The sequence below is a fragment of the Colobus angolensis genome, unplaced genomic scaffold (assembly GCF_000951035.1).
Source record: "Colobus angolensis palliatus isolate OR3802 unplaced genomic scaffold, Cang.pa_1.0 Scaffold313, whole genome shotgun sequence".
In the NCBI taxonomy this organism is placed as follows: domain Eukaryota; kingdom Metazoa; phylum Chordata; class Mammalia; order Primates; family Cercopithecidae; genus Colobus; species Colobus angolensis.
Window position 1 is genome coordinate 3,110,476 of NW_012116411.1, and position 24,000 is coordinate 3,134,475.

At 37.7% G+C, this 24,000-nt stretch overlaps 2 protein-coding genes across 10 annotated transcripts; one reads left to right on the plus strand and one right to left on the minus strand.

The window, feature by feature from the left end:
• Window positions 1-1,070: 1,070 nt before the first annotated feature.
• On the minus strand, window positions 1,071-12,466 carry ZNF189 (zinc finger protein 189). 8 transcript variants are annotated; one of them, XM_011951015.1, is made up of 4 exons: window positions 12,132-12,466; window positions 11,308-11,392; window positions 4,195-4,296; window positions 1,071-3,794 (listed from the first exon to the last, which is right to left on the minus strand). In XM_011951015.1, exon 4 carries the CDS (start codon window positions 3,667-3,669, stop codon window positions 2,074-2,076), a length of 1,596 nt encoding a protein of 531 aa, XP_011806405.1. In that variant the 5' UTR covers window positions 3,670-3,794; window positions 4,195-4,296; window positions 11,308-11,392; window positions 12,132-12,466; the 3' UTR covers window positions 1,071-2,073. The 8 variants fall into 8 exon arrangements, with proteins under 8 accessions (XP_011806405.1, XP_011806407.1, XP_011806403.1 ...); XM_011951017.1 differs by having other exon boundaries at window positions 4,195-4,315; XM_011951013.1 differs by lacking the exon at window positions 4,195-4,296 and adding an exon at window positions 11,786-11,921.
• Window positions 12,467-12,656: 190 nt separating this feature from the next.
• Window positions 12,657-22,055, plus strand: MRPL50 (mitochondrial ribosomal protein L50). 2 transcript variants are annotated; one of them, XM_011951019.1, is made up of 3 exons: window positions 12,709-12,820; window positions 20,480-20,753; window positions 21,875-22,055. In XM_011951019.1, the coding sequence occupies exons 1-3, from the start codon at window positions 12,729-12,731 to the stop codon at window positions 21,914-21,916; spliced, it is 408 nt and encodes a 135-aa protein (XP_011806409.1). In that variant the 5' UTR covers window positions 12,709-12,728; the 3' UTR covers window positions 21,917-22,055. The 2 variants fall into 2 exon arrangements, with proteins under 2 accessions (XP_011806408.1, XP_011806409.1); XM_011951018.1 differs by lacking the exon at window positions 21,875-22,055 and having other exon boundaries at window positions 12,657-12,820; window positions 20,480-21,400.
• Window positions 22,056-24,000: the final 1,945 nt, after the last annotated feature.

The window sequence follows — 24,000 nt, forward strand, 5'->3', positions numbered from 1 at the left end:
AAACACCAAAAGCAACTACAACAAAAGCCAACATTGACAAATGGGATTTAATGAAACTAAAGAGCTTCTGCACAGCAAAAGAAACTAGCATCAGAGTGAACAGGCAGCCTACAGAATGGAAGAAAATTTCTGCAATGGCACCATGCAAAATGGCACCATGGCCCATGTATACCTATGTAACAAACCTACATGTTCTGCACATGTATCCCAGAACTTCAAGTGTAATTTTAAAAAAATGATTTTTCAGGTGGCTATGTTTTTTATAAGCAATGATTTGTACATGCAGTCAAGAATTGTTAACTGTTACTGGAGTTCTGAGTTGTCCAAGGATCTTAAAATTATGAAATTTCCATAAATTCCAGATTCATGTCCAAGGATATTAAAAATTATGTACGAATACCTCATATAAACATGGGTCAAACTACTATGAGGTCAACAGCAGTCAGTGCTTCTGCTATGGAAGACAACCATACAAGAAACTGATGTGACTTCAAGAAAAAGCAAACAATTGTGTTTCAGTGTACATGCAGTGAAAACATACATGATAGATTTTAAAATACTGAGAATAGGTCTAAGAACCTCATTAGTTGAGATCCTGATCTGGGAACTGGTGTAAAATAAGTACAACTGGGAAGATCCAGGGCAGGATAAATTTTATAGATGAGTCAGGTGCAGTATGTTGTTTTTTGTACTTTTCCTTGTACTACAGTTTTTAAATGTCAGCTGTATAGTAACTATGAGTTACTCTCCACACTCACATGCAGGTACACACATAAAGAGATAGGAAGATGAAAGTCTGGAGGTAATTTTTAGAATGACTGAGGTACAGGAAAAAGGGAGGGGTCATTTGCTCAAACTACTAGGAAGCTGGAATTACAGAATTCTGGTAATTTGGAATTCTATACTCAGAAACTAAAGAACCTGGGCTTAATTGAGCTACTCCAGAAAAGGTTAACTAGTCACACACAGAACGAATGAGAGCAATTTCCTTCCTATCTTTGATTCTAATTTTAAAAATACAGTAAAATGTTTCACAGAATTGGTTTTACACTCAAGTAACAACTCTTACACAAAGCAAAAAACAAAACAGGTTTTAATGGTTAAAACAGGTGAAGTAATAGGTTTATAATAACCATTAACTAAGGGAAGCCCTAGAACAAGAAATAAGAATTTTTAATTGCATGCAAAACCTAGTTACCATAAAAACCAATGCAATACCAAAATATCTCAACTTCCTGGCATAGACTCCAGGTCTTTTCATTTCCAATTCTTGGCAATCAAAATATGTACACTTTTATATGCACCTGGTTGTGGAGGAATAAGCTCATTCACATAGGACTACAAATATCTTTCACAGGTAGGAGGGCACAAAAGAACGGTATCTTCCTCCACTTTTTTGGGTCCATCTTGAGAAACAAAAAAGGCACTCCCAAAGGTTCCTTGGTAACACCTTTGTTAGGTTTCTTAATTACTAACATAATCTTTACATGTAAGGTTAATGGTCCACTCATTTCATAGATCTGGGAACCATCAGGCATTGGAACTGCCTTTAACTCACATGCCAAACAACTGGCTTACTTAAACAAGGACAAAAACTGTATATTGATTTCAAAAACATTTGGGCTTCGTTTCCTTGACAACTTATATATGCTTAATCACTGGACTTTGGCATGCAGAGCCAAACATATCATGGAACTGAAAGAACCACAATATGAGATGGTGACAGAAGACTCTTTGAATCATTCTCAGTTTTCCAATATCAGCTGCTCCAGCTCCCTTATAGTAATCCTACTTTGTCCCTCAGAGCACCCATGCTCTGAACCTAGGTTTTATCTCTCTGCTGATTTATTAAAGATACTTAGATAAATTACTAAGTCTCTATGATCATCAAAGAGTAAGGGAAGTCAGATGCTCATGGGCAATTGTCCACTATTCACAGAATCTTTAGAAACCATTTGTCTGAGGTCAAGGAGAATTTGCTTTATCACCAAATTTGACCCATGTTGAGCCATACTAAAACTGCACTTGGGTAACTAGTCTCAAATCAAATTGAGCTTATGTATCGCTCTACATTTATTGCATCCATGCTGTGTGCAATTTCTGATGCTGAATAAGAGAAATGCGGCAATTAAAGGCTTCACCACAAGCATCACATTCATGGGTTTCTTGGGTTTTCACCTCTGCATGCATCTTCTGATGGTTGACAAGACTGCGCTGTTGACTGAAACTTTTGTCGCACTTCTCACACTTATAAGGTTTCTCTCCTGTGTGTATTCTCTGATGCTGAATAAGACCCGAGTTCCGGCTAAAGGCCTTTCCACATTCATCACATTTATGGGGTTTATTACCTGTGTGAACACCCTGATGTCGAATAAGATTACAAAGTTGACTAAAGCTTTTTCCACACTGCCTGCACAGATAGGGTCTCTCACCAGTGTGGATTCTCTGATGTTCAATAAGAAATGAGCTCCGGCTGAAGCTTTTCCCACAGACAGTACATAGATAGGGCTTTTCACCAGTGTGGATTCTTTGATGTTGTACAAGATGAGCACTAACACTAAAAGTTTTCCCACATTCATCACATTTATAAGATTTCTCCTTAGGGTAGACTTCCTGCTGTATAACAAGACTGCAATTTGGATCAAAACTTTCCTTAGTTTCATTGTATGGATAAGTCTTCTCCCTGGTGTGAATTCTCTGATGCTGAATAAGACCTGAGCTTCTACTAAAGGCTTTCCCACATTCCTCACATTTATGGGGCTTGTCTCCTGTGTGAATTCTCTGATGACGAGTAAGGTTGCAAAGTTGACTGAAACTTTTCCCACACTCTTTGCATTGATAAGGTCTTTCACCAGTATGGATCCTCTGATGTTCAATAAGGAATGAGCTCCGACTGAAACTTTTTCCACACTCAATACAAAGAAAAGGCTTCTCGCCAGTGTGAATTTTTTGGTGTTGTATAAGGTATGTGCTTAATCGAAAGGCTTTCCCACATTCACCACATTTATGGGGTCTTTCCCCAGTGTGAATTCTTTGATGCTCAACAAGCAATGAATTTCGACTAAAGCTCTTCTTACATTTGGTACAGTGATAAGGTTTCTCACCAGTGTGAGTTCTTTGATGCTCAATAAGGTGTGATTTCCAACTGAAGGCTTTCCCACAGTCACTACATTTATGGGGTTTCTCACCTGTATGAATCCTTTGATGTTTAACAAGGCTCCTTCTCTGGCTGAAGCTCTGTTTACACTGATTACACTGATAGGGTCTTTCTCCAGTGTGGATTCTCTGATGTCTAATAAGGGTTGAGCTCACACTAAAGGTTTTTCCACAGTAATTACACTCATAGGGCCTTTCCCCAGTGTGAATTCTCTGATGTTCAATAACAAATGAACTGCGGCTAAAACTTTTCCCACATTCATTGCACTGAAAAGGTTTCTCACCAGTATGGACCCTTTGATGTTGAATGAAATGGGCCTTGCGGACAAAACCCTTTCCACATTCTTCACATTTATGGCATTTCTCTTCTGAGTTTGGTCTTTTATGGATAATGTTAGTGTTTTCTCTGAACATTCTCTGTTCCTGGGTCAAAGATTCCCTTGGTATTTCCCACAAGAAGATTCCTCTTTGTTTATCTAACCTACCAACAAGTTCAAAGGTTTCTCTACCCATAGGATCCTGGTCAATTTCACTTTTGATTCTTGTAACTATTACACCCTGTGGTTCCACTTCTTCCTCAATTTCTTCAATTTCTTGTTTTACGGTTGGCTCCTCATCCTTATCTCTGTTCAAAACATCTGGAATAATAAACAGGAAATACAAAGATCAGTCAACGTCTTTGAAGCAAGGAGAAACAAAGTAAAATGGGCAAACAAAGAAACAAATCAAGTCAAGGTGGGATTAATCAGTCTGTCAAGGAAAACAGGGTAGGATGAAAAAAAATCCCCACTAAGTTCAGGAAAATTTAGGATGAAAAAACATTATTGGAGTATGATCAGACCAAATAATTAACAGAAAGGACCAGATGCTAATGGCCAGCCATAGTGGCTCATGCCTGTAATCCTAGCATTTTGGGAGAGTGTGGTGGGAGGATCACTTGAGCTCAGGAGTTTGAGACCAGCCTGGGCAACAGTGAGACTTCATCTCTACCAAAAAAAAAAAATTTTTTTTTAATTAGCCAGGCATGGTGGCACACACCTGTAGTCCCAGCTACTCAGGTAGCTGAGGTGCGAGGATTGATCACTTAAATCCAACAGGTTGAGGCTACAGCAAGCCATGTTTGCATCACTGCACACCAGCCTAGGCAATACAGTGAGACCTAATCTCAAAAAAATAAAAATAAAAATAAAAAAAGATGCTAAGAAGAATAAAACACAAAGATCCAGGGGAAACAATAATTCATTTATTAACAAGCATTTACTCACTGCCCATCAAAAGCACTCCAGAAACACTGTAATCAGCCAGGATTCAGAGATAAGACATGAAGCCCCTCACCCACCAAATGGAATGGATGTTAAGTAAAAAATGGAGAAAGAAAATAATATGATAAAGAAAATATTAAGTAAAAAGCAGTTCCTGTATAAAGAGACAAAATGGCTTTTAAAAACAATAATAAAGGGTTAGGTGACAGAGAGTCTATGATATCGGGATGCAGAATAAAATAAGTATTAAGAAACATGGTCAGAATTCATGGGAGCAACAACCAAAAAGGGCAGTCTGTGGTAGCTTATGACTTCACCTACCACAAATCATACCTCAAGTACAAGTGATTCTAAACTCTCTAACAATATAAGACCCAAGGTTCACCATCTTGTTCCAACTGAGAGGCTGCATGACATCTGAGAAATGAAAATCTTGGATGCGTTGAAGAAAAGACAGCATAGTGGTCTATCATATAACAGAGTGGTATATAGTACATTTAGGCCTGCTTCTGACATCTTCCTGATTTTCCGTCTCTTGCTGGAATAGATATTAGGTAATTCCACTAGAAGATTCAATAATGACCAAATTTATATTTGGCCCTAAACAAGCTCCTTTTTCATACATCCTCTTTTCTCTCAATCTTTTTGTGGAGTCATCTTTGAATTTTCTATTTGCTTACTTCAAACTAGTCATTATTTTATTCTAAAATAACCTTCTCCTATCCCTCTAAGAAACTACCAGAAATTTTATTTCTTCTAAGGCTACTTATAGTGTCCCCTCTCAAATTTGTTTTCGGTGGGCTGTATTTTCTTTCACATAATGAAAAAACATGAAAGAACTCCCTCAACTTTCTGTCCTCTACCTATAAAATTATCTGCCAGTGGTATGTAAAGATATATCTGATTCTTATGCAAAGCTAATCCATCCACCCCTTATTGATCCCACTCACCTCTGGGCATTTGCTTAATTATCCTCTGCCTTTCCTCTTTCTTCAACATACACTCTCTATTGACACTTTCCTACCATTACATAAATATGTCCAATTTTATCTTGAACCTGAAATCCTTCTCTTTATGAAAGCCAAGCATTGAAACAAAACCTTAACACCGAGGTGTTCTATTTCTTATGTTTTCCATGCCCAACCTCTTCCTATTCAATCTATTCTGCAAGCTATGGCAAAATCTGGTTTCTGTTTCCAGCATCTAGAGAAACTTCCCATTAGATTACCAATGACTCAAATTAAAAAAAAAAAAAAAATGGGTTGTTTTTTTTTTGACAGAGTTTTGCTCTTGTTGCCCAGGCTGGAGTGCAATGGCGAGATCTTGGCTCACTACAACCTCCACCTCCCAGGTTCAAGCGATTCTCCTGCCTCAGCCTCCCAAGCAGCTGGGATTACAGGCACCTGCCACCATGTCTGCCTAATTTTTTTTCATTTTTAGTAGAGATGGCGTTTCACCATGTTGGCCAAGCTGGTCTCGAACTCTGACCTCAGGTGATCCACTCACCTCAGCTTCCCAAAGTGCTCGGATTACAGGAGTGAGCCACCATGCCCGGCCTAAAACGGGCATTTTTCAGTCCTTATGTTATTCAGCAGCATCTAACACTGTTGACCACCCCAATTTCTTGACATTATCTGTTTTTGGTTTCTACGCTATTACATTCTTTTATTTCATTCCCTACTTCTTTGGCTTTTTCTGATAAATTTCCCTCATTTATTTCTTTTCCTTTGTCTACTGATTTTTGTTATTGTTACCACATTTATATCCTTATTTGTTCTGTCTATACACCCTCCAGATATCTCCAGTTAAATGCCTCACAAAGGGCTCACAATTAACATGGTCATCATCTGCTCTCATGCCTTCCCCCACCTTTAATTATCTCCTGAAAGGCACCATCATCCATTACCCTACAGTCCCAAAGCAGGAATCATCCTGTATTTCTCCCTTCTTGTTGTTAATCAATCATCCAAATCCTGGATTTATCTTTAGCACTTACCTTTTAATCCTCACAATCATGTAGCTGCCTTACAATCTTTGGCTCCAGTCTTCAGACTACCAACACATTATATCTGCCTTACTGATTCTAGAAGAGATCTCTATAAAACAGAATTCTACCATGTCATCACCTGTAGATTTAGCAGCTCCCCATCACCTTTAGGATCGAAGCAAGCTCTTTGCTATGATACATCTCTTCATGACACAGTCTCTAAGCCTCAAGTCATGTTCCTACCTACTTTATCATACTTTATATAGGCAAATTGTTTGTGTTACACTCTTTCATGTCTTATTTTTACATATCTCATTTACTAAATGTCCCTCAACACTGTTTACCTGGCAAACTTTTGGTTTCACTTTAGGATTCAAAGCAATCTTTAAGTTTAAAGCAATAGTTCCTCTACAAAGCTTTTACTAAGTCCGCTAGACAGATCTAGGTGTTCTATTTTTTATTACCAGCCCTCGTCCATACCTCTATTATTGCTATGTTTACACTGAATTTTTTTAACTATTTATTATTTGTCTCTTCCACTGGATTGTAAATTCTTTGTGAGAAGGCAGTCTCTTCAGAATATTTGTTCAGTTATATTAGCTGGATTAGTGGATACTGTTCTGTCAATTTCATTCAAATGAGTAAGACAAAATTATCATTACTTGAAGATGATATGAATGTATACCTAAAATTCCTGAAATAGGCAAATGAAAATATAATGATAACAAGATTTAAAAGCTTGTTCTTAGTACAAAAAAAGTTAGTAAATATTATACAGAAATGATAAATTCTTCACAATAGTAACAAAAAAAATAAAATCTAGGAATAAACATAAGAAATGTGTAAGATCCATAAAAATACTCCATACATTTTTCTGAAAGACAAAAGGATACAGTTAAACAGAGTTAACCACATGGCTAAAGAGATTCAATATTATAAGGATCTCAATTCCTTTCAATCTATGAAACTAATCACATTCCAATCAAAAATCATTTATGAACCAATAAAAAAGTCAATACTTCTAAAGTTTAGAAGAAGGCAGACTAGTGAAATACATCCTGAAAAAGATTATTAAAGAATGACTTATATTACCAGACATAAAATATAATATATTGTTAAAGCAAATAAAACAATGACATTGGCATAAAAATAAATAGGTCAACAGGATAGGCAGGTGAAGAAAACAAGTGTAAGGCTTCCACACAGAGCAGCCTTGAAATGACTATCCATTAGATTTGGGCTTGGTAATGCTTATGCAGTATCTTCCCATCCTGTGCTCATAGCCAATTTTTCCACATAGATAGTTGACTCAAAGTGGGTTTCACCAAAGAACCTGGAATTAAAACTGAAGTCACTAGTTATTCTGAAGGTAGCTAGAATTGTACCTATCAAACCAGAAGCCAAAAGGACAAAAGTATGTGAACATACGAGGAAAGACTAAATTGTCAAGGAGAAAAAAAGAGATAAGACAGTGTTATAGACTGAATGTTTGTGTTCTCACCAAATTCATATGGTGAACCCCTAATCCACAATGTGATGGTATTTGGAGGTGGGGCCTTTGGGAAGTAATTAAATTTAGATGAGTTTATGATGGTGGGGCCCCCATGATGGGATTAGTGTTCTTATAAAAAGAGGAACAAAGACCAGAATGCTTGCACTCTCTCTCTCTCTCCCCTCTTCCGCCATGTGAAGACACAGTAAGAAGGTGGCAATCTGTAAGTCACTGCGGAAAGAGTCATTAAAATTGAAGATGTCAAAGATCTGAGAAATTAAGCTATCAACCGTATCATCGATATAGCTATTAAAGGTTTTTTTTCTTTTTAATAAGCTTGAACAAGAAAAGTATGAATGAAAAGCCAAAATTATAAAGCTAGATGAGAGTTGCACTATGAAAAGCAGTTAAGATGAAGTAGAATAGAATACTACATTGCAACAGTAGGGTAATAGTGATCTCTTATCAAGGGCGTTCTCACCAAGGGGATGGAGATAGAGTCTATTGAGGAGGATGAAAAGACTGTGGGAGGATAAATGATGAATGATGGAAAGCTGTATTTAAGCTGCAATAAAGAAGACAGCCTACAAGTACAAGATCATCTATGGGCACACTGTCACACCTTGTCCATATGGTATTTACATGCGGGCACTTACTTGGTTCTATCAGCCAGAATACCATACGTATGGATAAGCTGGCAGTGACTGAGAGACAACATGGCATATTAAAACACACACACACACACACACACACACACACACATCAACAGCTGATATGGCTGAAGACTAAAGTAGTGTGCAGGAAAAAACAGGTGAGGCAAGAAAGATAGGCAGAGGCTATACTTGGAAGGTTCTATATGATAAGAAATTAAGATTTTTATCCTTTAAGCTATCAGGAACCATCAGAAGTTTTACACAGTTAACTAATACAAAATCACTTTGGTGGCAGTAGAGAGAATATATTTTAAAAAAGGAGACTAGTGGCAAGGGGGTAGTTTAGGGGTTAATGCAATAATCCAGTTAAGAGATACTAAGTCTGAAATTAACTGTACTTAGTCATACAAATATTTAAGAAGCATATAATACAGGCCTGGCTCTGTGCTAAGTGCTGGAGAAATCAAATGAAACAGGTATATTTACCATCCTCACACAGTGACGTTAGAAAAGTAACACATATAGAATGATTGTAGTATAGTATAATAAATTCAATAGCAGGAGTATATACAAGGTAAAACAATGAAAGGAGTGCTTAACTCTGGAGAGAAGGCCCTTGATTTTATTGGATTGAAACTTGCCAGGTTTGAGTTACTCATGTGGTCTTCAAAAGATGACTAGGAATTTGAAACTCAACAGAGAAGACGATGACAACATTTATATTGTTCTTACTACATGTTAGTGTGTTAAGTGTTTTACATATATTAATTTAGTTAATGCTCACAGTAACCCTATGAGGTAGGTGCTATTATTATTTCCATTTTATAAAAAAAAATAAACTGAGGCAAAGAGAGGTTAAATCACTATAGTCACCAGGCTAAGTAAGTGGTGGAGCCAGGATTTAAACCTAGGCAGTTAGGCTCCACATTACCTTTCTTAGGTGGAAATAAAGATTTGGGCCAGGCACAGTGGCTCATGCCTATAATTCCAGCACTTTGGGAGGCCAAGGTAGGTGGATCACCTGAGATCAGGAGCTTGAGACTAGCCCGGCCAAGACAGTGAAACCCCTTCTCTACTAAAAATACAAAAATTAGCTGGGTGTGGTGGTGCACACCTGTTTATCTCAGCTACTCAGGAGGCTGAGGCAGGAGAATCTCTTGAACCCAGGAGGTGGAGGCTGCAGTGAGCTGAGGTCACACCACTGCACTACAGCCTGGGGGAATGAGGCTACGTCCTAAAAAAAAATTGGGACTTTTCTTCACAGAGTGGTAGCTGATGACCTGAGTGTAGGTAAGGTCCCCCAGGGAAAGAGTACAGACTGAGGGGAAGTCTAAGAATGCAAGCCAATGGAGGGAAACAATAAAGACTTTCACATGTTCATAGAGAGGTAGAATAAAATAAGGTGAGATGATGAGAGCATCTTTAAGTGTGCAGATAAGAGGCAGAGAAGTTGAGAGTTCGTGCTTATTGGCCCCTATTTTCTCTGAGAAACAGGTGAGCTTCACTATTGAATGATGGATAAGCTTTTGGAATATCACTAAAAAGAACAGGGCAGTGAGCATATCAAGGACAAAAAATATTGCTAAGATATAAAAACCCCAGTGGAGACTAGAAGAAAAAGGCCATACTTATATACAGGACATCAATCTTTTTGGTTAGAGAATTTCTCCTGCTATGTTTAGCAATTCAGGTAGGAAAGAGGCAAAGGTGCATTTTATAACAAACACAGGATTTGAAGTTTGCAGAATGGGTAGAGAATAATGACAGGCTGGCAGGTGAGCTTGCTGGTCATTAGATGGGGAGACAAGCCCAGAGAGGATGGACACCTTGGTGAAAAAACAGAGACATCAAGGGACAGGAAACATCGTTGATAATGAGTGGGTTTAGGTGGAAAGGAGTAGTAAAGATAGAGAAGTTGTAGTATGCTCCACAAGGGGAGAAAGCCTCTCTGTTTTGGTTACCCTTGTCTAGTTAGTAAACAAACTTCCATTTGCCTGTTATGGCAAAATTGCTATGATCAATGATGTAAGGTGCTGGGTGAAAATGGAAAGCAGGGTCCCTGAAGTAAGACCCGCTGAGGCTGAAGTATTAACTAGGTCATCCATGGCATGAGTTAAAATAGATATGAAACATGTGACAAATTTATGTGTGAAGGACCAAACAAAAAGTTGACAGATAGTGAAAAGGAATTGAGTGGAAAAAGCAAGACTGCTGAGACCTCAAATAAGGAGAGATTTTGTTTGAAGGTGGAAAACTAATGCTTTGAGGACAGCATTTAAAAGCTGAGTGAACAATAACTTCCCCCTTCCAACGCTGAGACAAAGGATGGGGAAGGAGGTGGATGTGGGAGAATAAGCGGCCCCCACTTGAAAAACTGCCAGAGAAACGTTGTCCTTGGGAAAGTGCCAGATTTCAGTTAAGGCCAGGAGGTAAGGAACATTATGTGAAGACGAACAGGGGCTCCAGAAGGCAGAGTGAAAAGAGGTGGGAGGAAAGCTGTGGGAGGATGAGCCAGGACGGAAAGTACAGAACAATATGGGAATGAGATTACGAAGACAGGATGCCCGAAAGGCTTGCAGTTTGGTCACTTCAAGGAAGCTAGGGATGAAAGGTATGGAAACAATTAATGGCTAAAAGGTTTGCATCAGAACTTTGGAACTAAGCAGTTTTGGTACTGGTTTCCGTCCAAATATTCTGTTAGTCTGATTTCTCTCTACCTTCTTAGACATTTTAATTAGAGAAACAGCAGATTCTTACCCAGTGAGACCAGGTTTCCATAATTCTCCATCATGACATCTTTATACAGGCTTCTCTGAGCTGGGTCCAGATAATCCCACTCCTCCTGGGTAAAAAACACAGCCACATCCTCAAATGTCAGCAACCCCTGAAATAGTATGATTTCTGTAGTCAGTTCCTGTTGTCTCAAGGACAATTCTACCACTAAAAGTGGCAGAGGCAATCACTTATCGGGGCCAAATAGGCTGGGAGGAACATGATAACTGAAAGTTTCATATGTTGCCCAATTCTGGGAACGAACTGTAACTGACAGACATCTCAAACTAGAAAGGACCTATGGATAAGGCTTTTCTGATGTATTATGCCCTAACAGTTTAATTTTAGTAAACTGCCCCAAGGCCTCTCCAAGCTTCCCTCACCTCACTGCCTACTTCAATTTTCCATTTGCACTGGCTTCTGACTATTCAATTCAATTCCTTGAGGTTCTCTAAGCGTGTACCTTGGGGTCCAGGCACTGTGCCAGGAACAGAAGACACAAGGGAAGGTCAAAAATGGTGCTTCACCTGAAGAACTCACAAATGAGAGAGCTAGTCTGGAGCATTATTTATTTTCTCTGGCCGATTTATCAAGTCTCTCTAGAAAAAGAAAAAGAAAAAAAAAAGGGGGAGCCAGTGGGCAGTTTGTTCGCGAATCGCAACCCAGCGCACTAGTGGGGAGTTCCTTGCAAGGCGCTGGCCCTAAAGAGGCGGTCAGGAGGTTGGTGGGGGGCCCGAGGAGAAAGCAGTGGTGCGGCCTAGCTGGGGTAGTGACGAGACAACCGGGATCCCCGAGGGGTGCTTACTTACCTTTGACTCCGGCGGGGGGCTCGGGGAAGCCATCTCCCAGGCAGAGAATAGGGGCAGGAATTGGGGGCGGCCTCACGGAGAGGAGCCTCTAGTGAGGCCTACCCGGCTGCTGGAAATTAGGCTCGACGAAGACAAGGATCCTGGCTGGGTCTGGCCAGTGCCTGCCTCGGCCCCCAGGCGGTCACGACCCCAACAGCGTATCAGACGCTATTCCTGGCTGTCCCCCAACCCCGAACCCCAACCCCTACTCCTGCCTGGTTACGCAGCCTTTCGGGCCTTGCTAGAGCCTCCTCCCCGCTGCCAGTTCCTCCTCCTTTCAGCCAAGTAGCGCTATGACCGCCCGCCCCCGGACCAGAAGGCGTCACCCAGATCGTTCCCGGGGACCCCCTCAACTACATCTCCCGTCATGCTCGGAAAGAGCGCCGCGGTCCAGGCGCCGCCAGCAACAGCTACCGGACTACATTTCCCAGCGTACACAGCGGGAGGGAGCCTACAGGAAAAAGAAAGCTCTTGCCACTGGGATTATATCCGATTGGCTGATCTGGGCACGTCACTGCTGGCTGAGGGCTGCGCTCAGGCCCGTGGATCTCAGCGAAGATGGCGGCACGGTATCTGTCCGGTATTACCAGGCGAGTCTTCATGTGGACAGTCCCAGGGACACCACGTAGAGAATTTTGGTCTCGATTCAGGTAAAGCTGAAGGGTGGACGGTGGGTCACGTTCAAGGAAAGTTAAAGAGGATGAGGGATGAATTCAAAAGAGGGTGTTAACGCTATCGTGGTCCCGCGCCTGATCAGAGCAAGAACAAGGAGGTACAGTTAGGGTCCCGAGTTGAGAAGCATTCATTGAGTGGTGGGACCCAGTCTCTTCCCCTCTCGGCCTTAGTTTTCTCATCTCATAACGGAAATACCACCCCCTTTCCCTTTCACTTCATTTATTCATTTATTGAGCAAATAGAATTAACCTCGTGTGCGAGACACCGAGTGTGTTGTCTGCAAACACATGAAAGCGCTTGGTAAACTAAACTCATTTGCCGGCTGTGTTTCTTCACAAGCAAGGTTCAGTAATGAAGTACCGCCTCCTCATTTTGTTTGTTCATTCATTCAGTAATTCAACAGATTTCTCAGGACCAGCATTACTCTAAGCGCCTAGGATACAGCAGGAAAAACAAAATCCCTTCTCATCCTCGAAGTACTCCAACATATGAGGAAACAGGCCCACAGGAGGGAAGTGATTTTCCCAAAGTCACAAAGCAAGTTAATTGCAAAGCTGGATGTAGAACATAGGTCTCCTAACTCCCCATCTACTACTTTTTCCGCTGCACGGCTGCACTGTGTGTAATTGTTTGAAGGTAAATCTAATTTGACTTAGATAGTGTTTAGGAAATCCAAACGTATGGTATTAACCCTACGGAACATTGTATGCCCTCTTAGGTTTCAAACAAAAACTACTACAATTAGGAAATATTTTTTCATCAGTTCATATATTAGCTTTCCCTCTTCTTTGGTTAATATTTGTTGTTATCTCTAAAATATCTTCCAAGTTTGTTTTATTCATTCACTCAACAAATATTTTTTAGATTGTTTACTATAGCCAGGCTATATCTTAAGTATTACAAGAATACAGTGGTTACTAAAACAGACCAAATTTTTGTTCTCGTTGGGCCAATGTTCTAATGGAGGAAGAAATGAACAAATGTGTAATGTAATTTCAGGAAGTGGTAAATTATGAAGAAAACTAGAGGAAATAAGAGATTACTGAGAATGATGATTATATTTTCTTTACTATTTTAAAAATTTTATGTATTTAAGATATACAACTTGATGTTGATTATTAGTCAAGCTAATTATCATATTCATCTCTTTACATACTTTTTTGTTTTGTTTTGTTTTGTTTTAGAGATTCTCACAGTGTTGCCCAGGCTGGTCTTGAACTCCTGGGCTTAATCTTCCCGCCTTGGCCTCCCAAATTGCTGGGATTACAGGGGTGAACCACCATGCCTGGCCAGTTAGAATTTTTGTGTATGTGGTGAAAACACTTAAAAGAGTTTTCTCTCAGAAGATTTCAAGTATACAGTACAGTATTATTAATGGTCATCACCATGGTGTACGTTAGATCTCTGGAACTTACTCATTCTACGTAATTTAAATTTTCTCTTTGTCTAACATCTCTCCATTTCCATCACCCCTGCGAACCACCATCCTACTCTCTGTTTCTGTGAATTTGACTTTTTTTTTGTTTTGGAGATGAGTCTCGCTCTGTCTCCAGGCTGGACTGCAGTGGTGCCATCTCAGCTCACTGCAACTTCTGCCTCCCAGGTTCAAACGATTCTCCTGCCTTAGCCTCTCAAGTAGCGGGGACTACAGGCACCCGCCACCACACCCAGCAAATTTTTGTATTTTTAGTAGGACGATTTCTCCATGTTGGCCAGGATGGTCTCGATCTCTTGACCTCACGATCCACCTACCTCAGCCTCCCAAAGTGCTTGCTGGGATTACAGGCATGAGCCATTGCGCCCGGCCTAATTTGACTTTTTTAGATACTACATATAAGTGAGATCATGTGGTATTTTTCTGTCTGGCTTATTTTTCGTAGCATAATATTTTCTAGGTTTATCCATGTGTTACATATATCCTTTTTTAAGGCTGAATAAAATGCCATTTTATGTGTATGTATGTATGCACGCACATAATATATACATATATTCATAGACACATATACATATATACACACATAATGGCATTTTATTCAGCCTTAAATATTGTGTATGTATGTGTGTGTATACATATATACATATACATATACATATATGCACACATGCTGCAATGCAGATGAGAGTGCAGATATCTCTTTGAGATACTGCTTTCATTTCTTTTGGATATATACCCAGTGGTAAGATCGCTAGATCTTAGGATAGTTAGGATAGTTCTGTTTATAACTTTTTGAGGAACCTCAATTCGGTTTTTTATAATGGTTCTGCCAATTTTCATTCCCATCAGCAGTATTTAAGGATGCCTTTTTTTCCATGTCCTTACCGCACTTGTCTTTTTGGTAATGACCATCCTAATGGGTATGAGATGATGTTTATTTGTAATTTTTTTTTAATGTTTATGGATACCTAATAATTGTGCATATTTATGGGGTACACATGATATTTTGATGCAAGCGTACAATATGTAATGGCCAAATGTGAATAGTTGACATATCCATCACGTTATTTGTTTGTTTTGGGAGCATTCTAAATCTTCACTTCTAGCTATTTTGAAATATAAATAAATTATTACTAACTATAGTCACCCAATTGTGAAATCAAACACTAGAACTTACTCTTTCTAGCTGTATTTCTCTTCTCTAACTGTATTACCCTTTTTAACTGTATTTCTAACCAATCTGTCTTCATACCCCACCTCCTCACTACCCTTCCCAGCCTCTGGTAACCATCAATTTATTAGTACCTCCATGAGGTCATTTTTTTTTTTTGGTACACACATAGGAGTGAGAATATGTGATATCTGTCTGCACCTGGCTTATTTCACTTAACAGTGTCCTCCAATTTCATCCGTGTTACCGCAAGTGACAGGATTTCATCCTTTTTTAATGGCTGAATAATATTCCATTGAGTATATGTACAGTTTTTTTTAATATCCATTCATCCATTGGTAGAAACTTAGTTTGATTCCATATCTTGGCTATTGTGAATAGTGCTGTAATAAACATGGAGTGCAGATATCTCTGTTAGACTGATTAACTTTCTTTTGGACATAATACCAAGCAGTGGGATTGCTGGATCATATGGTAATTCTGTTTTTAGTTTTTTTGGGAAATTTCCATACTTTTCTCCATAGCAGTTGTGCTAATTTAGATTACCACCAATAGTGTACTAGTATTCCACTTTCTCCATATCCTTGCCAGCATTTGTTATTTTTTGTCTTTTAAATAATAGTTGTTTTAACTGAGGAGAGATGATACCTCATTGTGGTTTTGAGTTGCATTTCCCTGATGATTAGAGATCTTTTTTTTATATACCTGTTGGTCTTTTGTATATCTTCTTTGAGAAATACGTATTCAGATCTTTTGCTATTTTTAAATCAGTTTTTTTTGTTGTTGTTGTTATTGAGTTGTTTGGGTTCCTTATATATTCTGGTTATTAATCCCTTGTCAGATAGTTTGCTAATTTTTCTCCTATCCTCTAGGTTGTCTGTTCACTTCCTTTATTGTTGTCTTTGCTATACACAAGCTTTTTAGCTTGATGTAATCCCATTTGTTGATTTTTTTTCTTGTTGCCTGTGCTTTTGAGGTCTTACTCAAAAGGTCATTGCCTAGACCAAAGTCCTGAAGCATCTCCCCAATGTTTTCTTCTACGCAGAAGCTTTTTAGTTTAGTGTAATCCCATTTGTCTTCTTTTGTTCTTGTTGCCTGTGCTTTTGCGGTCTTCCTCAAGAGGTCGTTGCCCGTGTTTCAGATGTCCTGAAACATCTCCCCAATGTTTTCTTCTAGTAGTGTTACAGTTTTCTAACTGCCCAATGGGTTCACTTTGTCTAGACAGAGCTGATGTATCAAGGCAGAGGAATTGCAGTGGAGAAAGTAATTCAAACAGAGTCGGCTGTGCAGGACACTGGACTTTTATTATTAGTCAAGTCTGTCTCCCCGAAAACTCAGGGATCAGAGGTTTTAAAGATAATTTGGCAGGTGGGGGCCCAGGAAATGGGGAGTGTTGATTGGTTGGGTTGGAAATGAAATTATAGGGGGACTAAGTGAGTTCTTGCCAACTTATGTTCCTGAGTGGGATCACAGAACTGGTTGAACCAGATTACCGGCTTCGGTGGTGTCAGCTAATCCATTGAGTGCAGAGTCTGCAAAATATCTCAAGCACTGACCTTGGATTTTACAATAGCAGTGTTATCCCCAGGAGCAATTTGGGGAGGATCAGACTCTTGCAGCTGGAGTCTGTATGACCCATAACCATAATTTCTAATCTTGTAGCTAATTTGTTAGTCCTACAAAAGCAAACTGGTTCCTGGGCAAGAAGAAGGTCTTTTCAGAAAAAGGCTATTATCAATTTTGTTTCAGAGTCAAACCATAAACTGAATTCCTTCCCATGGTTAGTTTGGCCTATGTCCAGGAATGAACAAGGACAGCTTAAAGGTTAGAAGCAAGGTGGAGCCAGTTAGGTGCGGTTTTTTTTTTTCTTAGCATTACTTTGGCTATTCAAGGCATTTTGTGGTTTCATACTAATCTTAAGATTTTTTTTTCTATTTCTGTGAAGAACGTCATTGGTATTTTGATAAAGATTACATTGACAGTATATTGCTTTGGGTAGCATAAGCATTTCAACAACATTAATTTTCCCAATCCATGAACATGGGATATCTCCATTTTTTGTGTGTCCCATTCAATTTTTTTCATCAGTGTTTTATAGTTTTTATTGTAGAGACCTTTTACTTCTTTGTTGAAGTCTATTCCTAGATGTGTGTGTGTGTGTGTGGCTATTGTTAATGGAATTGATTTCTTGATTTCTTTTTCAGATTGTTTACTATTGGCATATGGAAATGCTACTGATTTTGTATGTTAATTTTTGCATTCTGAAAACTTTACTGAATTTATTATTTCTAAGAGCTTTTTGGTGGATATTTAGGTTTCTCTAAATATACATATATCAAGATATGTAAGATCATATATCTTACATATGATATGTAAGATCATATATCTTACATATGATATGTAAGATCATATATCTTACATATGATATGTAAGATCATATATCAAATAAGAACAATTTGACTTCTTTTCAATTTCGGTGTACTTTATTTCTTTCTCTTATCTAATTGCTATGGCTAGGACTTCAAGTTCTGTTTTGAATACAAGTGATGAAAGTGAGCATCCTTGTCTTGTTCAAGATCTTAGAGGAAAGGCTTTCAGTTTTTTCCCATTCAATGATGCTAGCTTGTTTTGTGTCCTTGTTTGGTGGGTTTGTCATGCATGACTTTTACTATGTTGAGGTATGTTCCTTCAGTATCCAGTTTATTGACAGTTTTTATCATGAAAGGATGTTGAATTCTATGAAATGCTTTTTCAGCATCTATTGAAATGATCACATGATTCTTGTTCTTGATTCTGTCAGTGTGATGTATCGAGTTTGTTGATTTGCAAATGTTGAACCATTCTTGCATTCTGGGTTGAATGTTGAGGATTTTTGCATCTGTGCTCATCAGGAATATTGACCTGTAGTTTTCCTTTTTTATTTTGTCTTTGTCTGGTTTTGGTATCAGGGTAATGCGGGTCTTGTAGAATGTGTTTTCCTTTTTTATTTTGTCTTTGTCTGGTTTTGGTATCAGGGTAATGCGGGTCTTGTAGAATGTGTTTTCCTTTTTTATTTTGTCTTTGTCTGGTTTTGGCATCAGGATAATGCTAGCCTTGTAGAATGTGTTTGGAAGTATTGTCTCCTCTTCAATGTTGTGGAATAGCTTTGGTAGAATTCTTATTGGTTCGCATTAGTTCTTCTTTAAATGCTTGGTGGAGTTCAGTAGTGAAGCCATCAGGTCTTAAGCTTTTCTTTGATGGGAGACTTTTATTACAGCTTCTATCTCATTATTTCTGTTGGGTTTTCTGTTTCTTCAAGATTCAGTCCTGCTAAGTTGTCTGTGCCTAGGAATTAATCCATCTCTTCTAGGTTTTCCAATCTATTGGTGTATAGTTGCTTGTAATAATCTCTAGTTAGCCTTTAAATTTTTGTGATATCAGTGTAATCTCCTTTTTTGCCTCTAATTTTATTTATTTATGTCTTTTCTCTGTTTTTCTTATTCTAGATAAAGGTTTGTTGATTTTAACTTTTCAATAAACCAACTTTTTAATTCATTGATCGTTTTTATTGCTTTTTTTAGTCTATTTCATTTTTTTCTACACTTATCCTCTTTCTTTCCTTCTACTAATTTTGGGTTTGGTTTGTCTTTTTCTAATTTAAGGTGCATCTTTAGATTGTTTATTTGAAGTTTTTCTTTTTTCATGTAGGTGTTAATTACTATAAGCTTCCCTCTTATTACTGCTTTTGCTGTATCACATAGATTTTGATGTGCTGTGTTTTCATTTTTATTGCTTCAAGACATTTTAAAATTTCCTTCCTAATTTCGTCATTGACTCCTTGGTCATTTGGGAGCATGTTATTTTTTATGTAGTTGTATAGTTTCCAGAGTTCTTGTTATTGATGTCTAGTTGTATTTCATTGTTGTTAGAAAAGTCCTTGATATGATTTTGAGTTTTATGAGTTTGTTAAAACTTGTTTTGTGTTCTAAGATACAGTCTACCCTGGAGAATGTACCATGTACTCATGAGAAGACTATGTATTCTGCAGCAGTTGGGTGAAATGTTCTCTAAGTGTCAAGTCCATTTGGTGTAGAATTTAATTCCAGTGTTTCTTTGTTGATTTTGTCTAGATGATCTGTCTATTATTGAGAGTGGGTGTTGAAATCCACAACTATTAATGTATTGTAGTCTATCTCTTCCTTTAGATTTATTAATATTTGTGTTATATGTTTAGGTTCTCCAATATTGGTTGCATATATAATTGTTATATGCATTTGCTGAATTGACTCTTTATGATTATGTAATGACCTTCTTAATCTCTTTTATAGTTTTTGACTTGAAATTTATTTTATCTGATGTAAGCGTAGTTACCCCTGTTCTTTTTGGTTTCTGTTGGCATGGAATATCTTTTTCCATCTCTTCACTTTCTGTGAAGTAGAATATAAGTAAAATTAAAAGTCAGGTAGGATGTGATGCGCTCTGAGAGCAGTATAAAGTGCTGAAGAGATCACATGAAATTACAATTATATTTGATTCTGGGAATTACATAAAGCCTCTTGGAAGAGAACAATTTTATCCTAATACTTACAGAATAAGCAAGATTTACATAGGTGAAGATAAAAGACAGACATTTTAAGATATAACTTGAGCCAACACATTGTGTCAGGAAAGTGGGAGTGTGCTTGGGACACAGGATACAGAGTATCACATGGAGTATATGTAGGTAATCAGTGAAAGGTAAGACCAGAAAGGTAGATTAGGGTGGGATCTTGGAGGATGGGGTATCCCAGACAGAATGATTTACCTTACTTCTTCACCTATTCTTAGGGATTCTTATAGTATGTAAAATATATACATAGTTTTTTTCTGTCTCTCCCAACTCAGTTCAACTATGAACGTTCCAAGGGCAGGGGCCTATCATATTCTTTACTACTGACTACGGTCCCCAGCGGTAGTCAGTATGCCATTGTTGATTTTGATTGGTAGGCAATACTTGGTCTGGTGTTTGTCAGCTTCATTAATGGATTTGTGTGTTTTTGATCATTCCAGAAAAGAGAAAGAGCCAGTGGTTGCTGAGACCGTAGAAAAGAAAAAGGAACCTATCCTAGTGTGTCCACCCTTACGAAGCCAAGCATACACACCACCTGAAGATCTCCAGAGTCGTTTGGAATCTTACGTTAAAGAAGTTTTTGGTTCATCTCTTCCTAGTAATTGGCAAGACATCTCCCTGGAAGATAGTCGTCTAAAGTTCAATCTTTTGGCACATTTAGCTGATGACTTGGGTCATGTAGTCCCTAACTCCAGACTCCACCAGATGTGCAGGGTTAGAGATGTTCTTGATTTCTATAATGTCCCTATTCAAGATAGATCTAAATTTGATGAACTCATTGCCAGTAATCTGCCTCCAAATTTGAAAATCACTTGGAGTTACTAAGCAATTTGGAAGAGAAACACGTCAAAATCATTGTTTTTCCCTGAGCAAGGGAAAACAGGATCATTGTTTTTCCCTGAGCTGCTCATTAGACCTTTTGATACTTTACCATGTGAAATACTACCAGAACTGTTCTCTAAACCCACTTTTTCTGTAGAGGAATGTATCATCTCTTTTTTTCTTATATTATGAATGGACAAATAACGGACTTTCTATTTTCATATTTGCTGAAACCATTTTTTAAATGAAATTAGGTAATTATTAATTTATGAAAAGTTTTGAGAGGACACTGTCATTAACTTGGGTTTAAGACAGGAGGACATTGCAAGTTCACACCCTTCATAGGCATAAGGTAGTTGCAAGAAAATATTTTCATCCTGTTAGGATTCATATCTAAGATAGAGTTATTATGCATTGCACATATACAAATAAACTTTTATTAGATAGATACCTATAAAAGAAACATAAAAGTATGTTATGTATTACCGACAGTTCTAGATTAATTTCTTTTAGAATTAAAGTAGATTTGTTAAAGTGTATTGTGTGTTGTAAATTTTTTAAGTGAAATTTGCTGGTGTTCTGCCTTGCCATTTCTTTCCAGTAAGTATAACTTTGAAAAAATTAGAATATGTGCCAGCTATTGAGTGCTGTGACTCTTCCTCATAAGAGATGTGCCAGATTCCATGTCTTATTGCATATTCTCTTCAGAGGAGATGATGCTGATTTTAAACTTTTTGTTCTATAACTTTTAAAAAGCGGTGTTGAGTATTGACTAGAGTGGCAAGTCTTTGTATTTTAATGGACTTAATTTGTGGAAATTACTTAAATAGCAGGTTATCAGATGGTTCTGAATGACAAAGTTGTTAAATTCAGGATTATTGTTTTCAAGCTTTAGATATGGCTGGAGAGCAATGAGACAGAAAGAATGTCTTATATTGTTTTGACTGCTGACAATTCCTAAAGAAAAGTGATAGAAAGGTTTTTAACAAAATAAATTGCATTCTCTTTCCCAGGATGACTCCTTTGAAGAGGGCAAAATTCAGTTGGGAATATAAATTCTGGAATCTTCGTTAAGAAAATTAGTTGACGGTATAGACATTCCCTACAAATATCATCCGCAGGCACTTCATTCAAGAACTTCAGGTGTAAGAATGCCTGGAGCTCTGGAGCTTAGACATTAGAGTTGATCCCTTGATATCCCTTTGGGATTAGTTCTAGGACGCCTACTTGGATACCAAAGTTCACAGATGCCCAAGCCCCTTGTATGAAATGATGTAGTATTTGCATATTATGTATGCACATCCTCCCATATACTTTAAATCATCTTTAGATTACTTATAATACTGAATACAATGTAAATAGTGTTTACAATTGTGAATACAATGTAAATAGTGTTTACAATTGTGAATACAATGTAAATAGTGTTTACAATTGTGAATACAATGTAAATAGTTATGTAAATTGTGAACACAATGTAGTTATGTAAATATGTAAATTTTAAAGTTATGTAAATATGTAGCTATGTAAATAGCTATATAAATAGTATTTACAGTTGTGAATACAATGTAAATAGCTATGTAAATAGTGAATACAATGTAAACAGCTATGTAAATAGTTGTTATGCTGATTATTTAGGGAATAATCAGAAGGAAAAAAGTATACATATTCAGTATAGATGTAGTCATCTTCCCCTCCCATCTTCCCCCAATATTTTTGATCCACAATTGGTTGAATCCACAGATGGGGAACACACAGATACAGAAGACCTACTGTATGTCCTTCTGCTTCTGCTGTGTAAAAGATTCAGCAAGAAATCATTGGAATTTTATGTACAGGATTTCATTATCTCATTTTCTATACAATTTTTCCTTCTGATCCAGAGACAGAAAAATAAAGGGCAAGATGGAAATAAGGGATGAAGAGGTCTATATGGAAAAACAGTTACAACTGGAGAGGTAACTGCAAAAACCAAGCAGCTTCATGTGATTGTTAGGACAGCAGAAATTTCTCCTTTGTAGCCTAAAGCAATATTCTGAAAATGTAATGTGCATATTAATCATTTGGGATCTTTTATTTATTCATTTTTTCATGTGGGGGATCTTTTAAAAATGCAAATTCTGATTCAGTAAGTCTGGAGTAGGTCCTGAGCTTCTGCATGCTTCAAAAGCTGATTATATTTTGAGAACATGGATCTAGGTGCTAGTAATGAGGTGGGAGACAAGTACTGCCACCTGAAACAACAGCCCTGGTAAATTTAGCCAACAAGGAGAGGAAACACATTCCAACAGGAAAGGTAAGCTGCATGTCCATCAGTACCTCTAGAGGGCATCACTGGTTTATAGTTCAATACAGTGAATATGTCAGAATAATGGCCTTTAGTTTTCCTGAAAGATTAAATTAGGCTTGCTGACTTGTTTAATGAGATAATCAAACATATATTGTAATTTTAAAGGTTTTACATTTTTAAAAATTTAATGATTGCTACATTAAAAAGGTATCAGTTAACTAATTTTACTTAGTTGGAACTTCTGTAAGCTTAGTACGTATGCTACATAAAGCCTGCTAATAGAGATTCAGACTCAATAGAATGGTTTTACATATGTAATATATGTTTTAAACAGCATAAAATAGACTCCTCCTTCTCTTAACATGTCATTTTTCTGATTACAAAAGTAGCACATTGTTTTTAGAAAATTGGGGAACAAAAAAGCAAAAACAAGAATGCAAAAACCTCTTTTGCCTCTCATAATTACCTAACATTTTGGTATATTTTCAAATGAAAAAAATTTTTTTCCTTTATTTTACAATTACTATGGCATCATGCTCCCCTTCACATTAGAAGCATTTCCCCATATTTTTAAATAGACAAGAATAACAAATTTGATTAATAGCATATTATTATGTAATTAGATGTCATGCAGTTATTTAACCAATGTTCAATTGGCTATTTAAATTGTTCCCAGTGTTTTGCTTTTCTGTTCTTTCTAATCCTGCTTTTCTAGTTCTTAGAGAATTGGTCTGCCATAAATCTTTCTACTCAGAAGTAGAAACTACTCTACTGTGAATTTCTTGACCCTAAACCTAGGAATGAACAATTCGGTCCTGCTTCTTTGATTCATAATCCCATTAGCACATATTC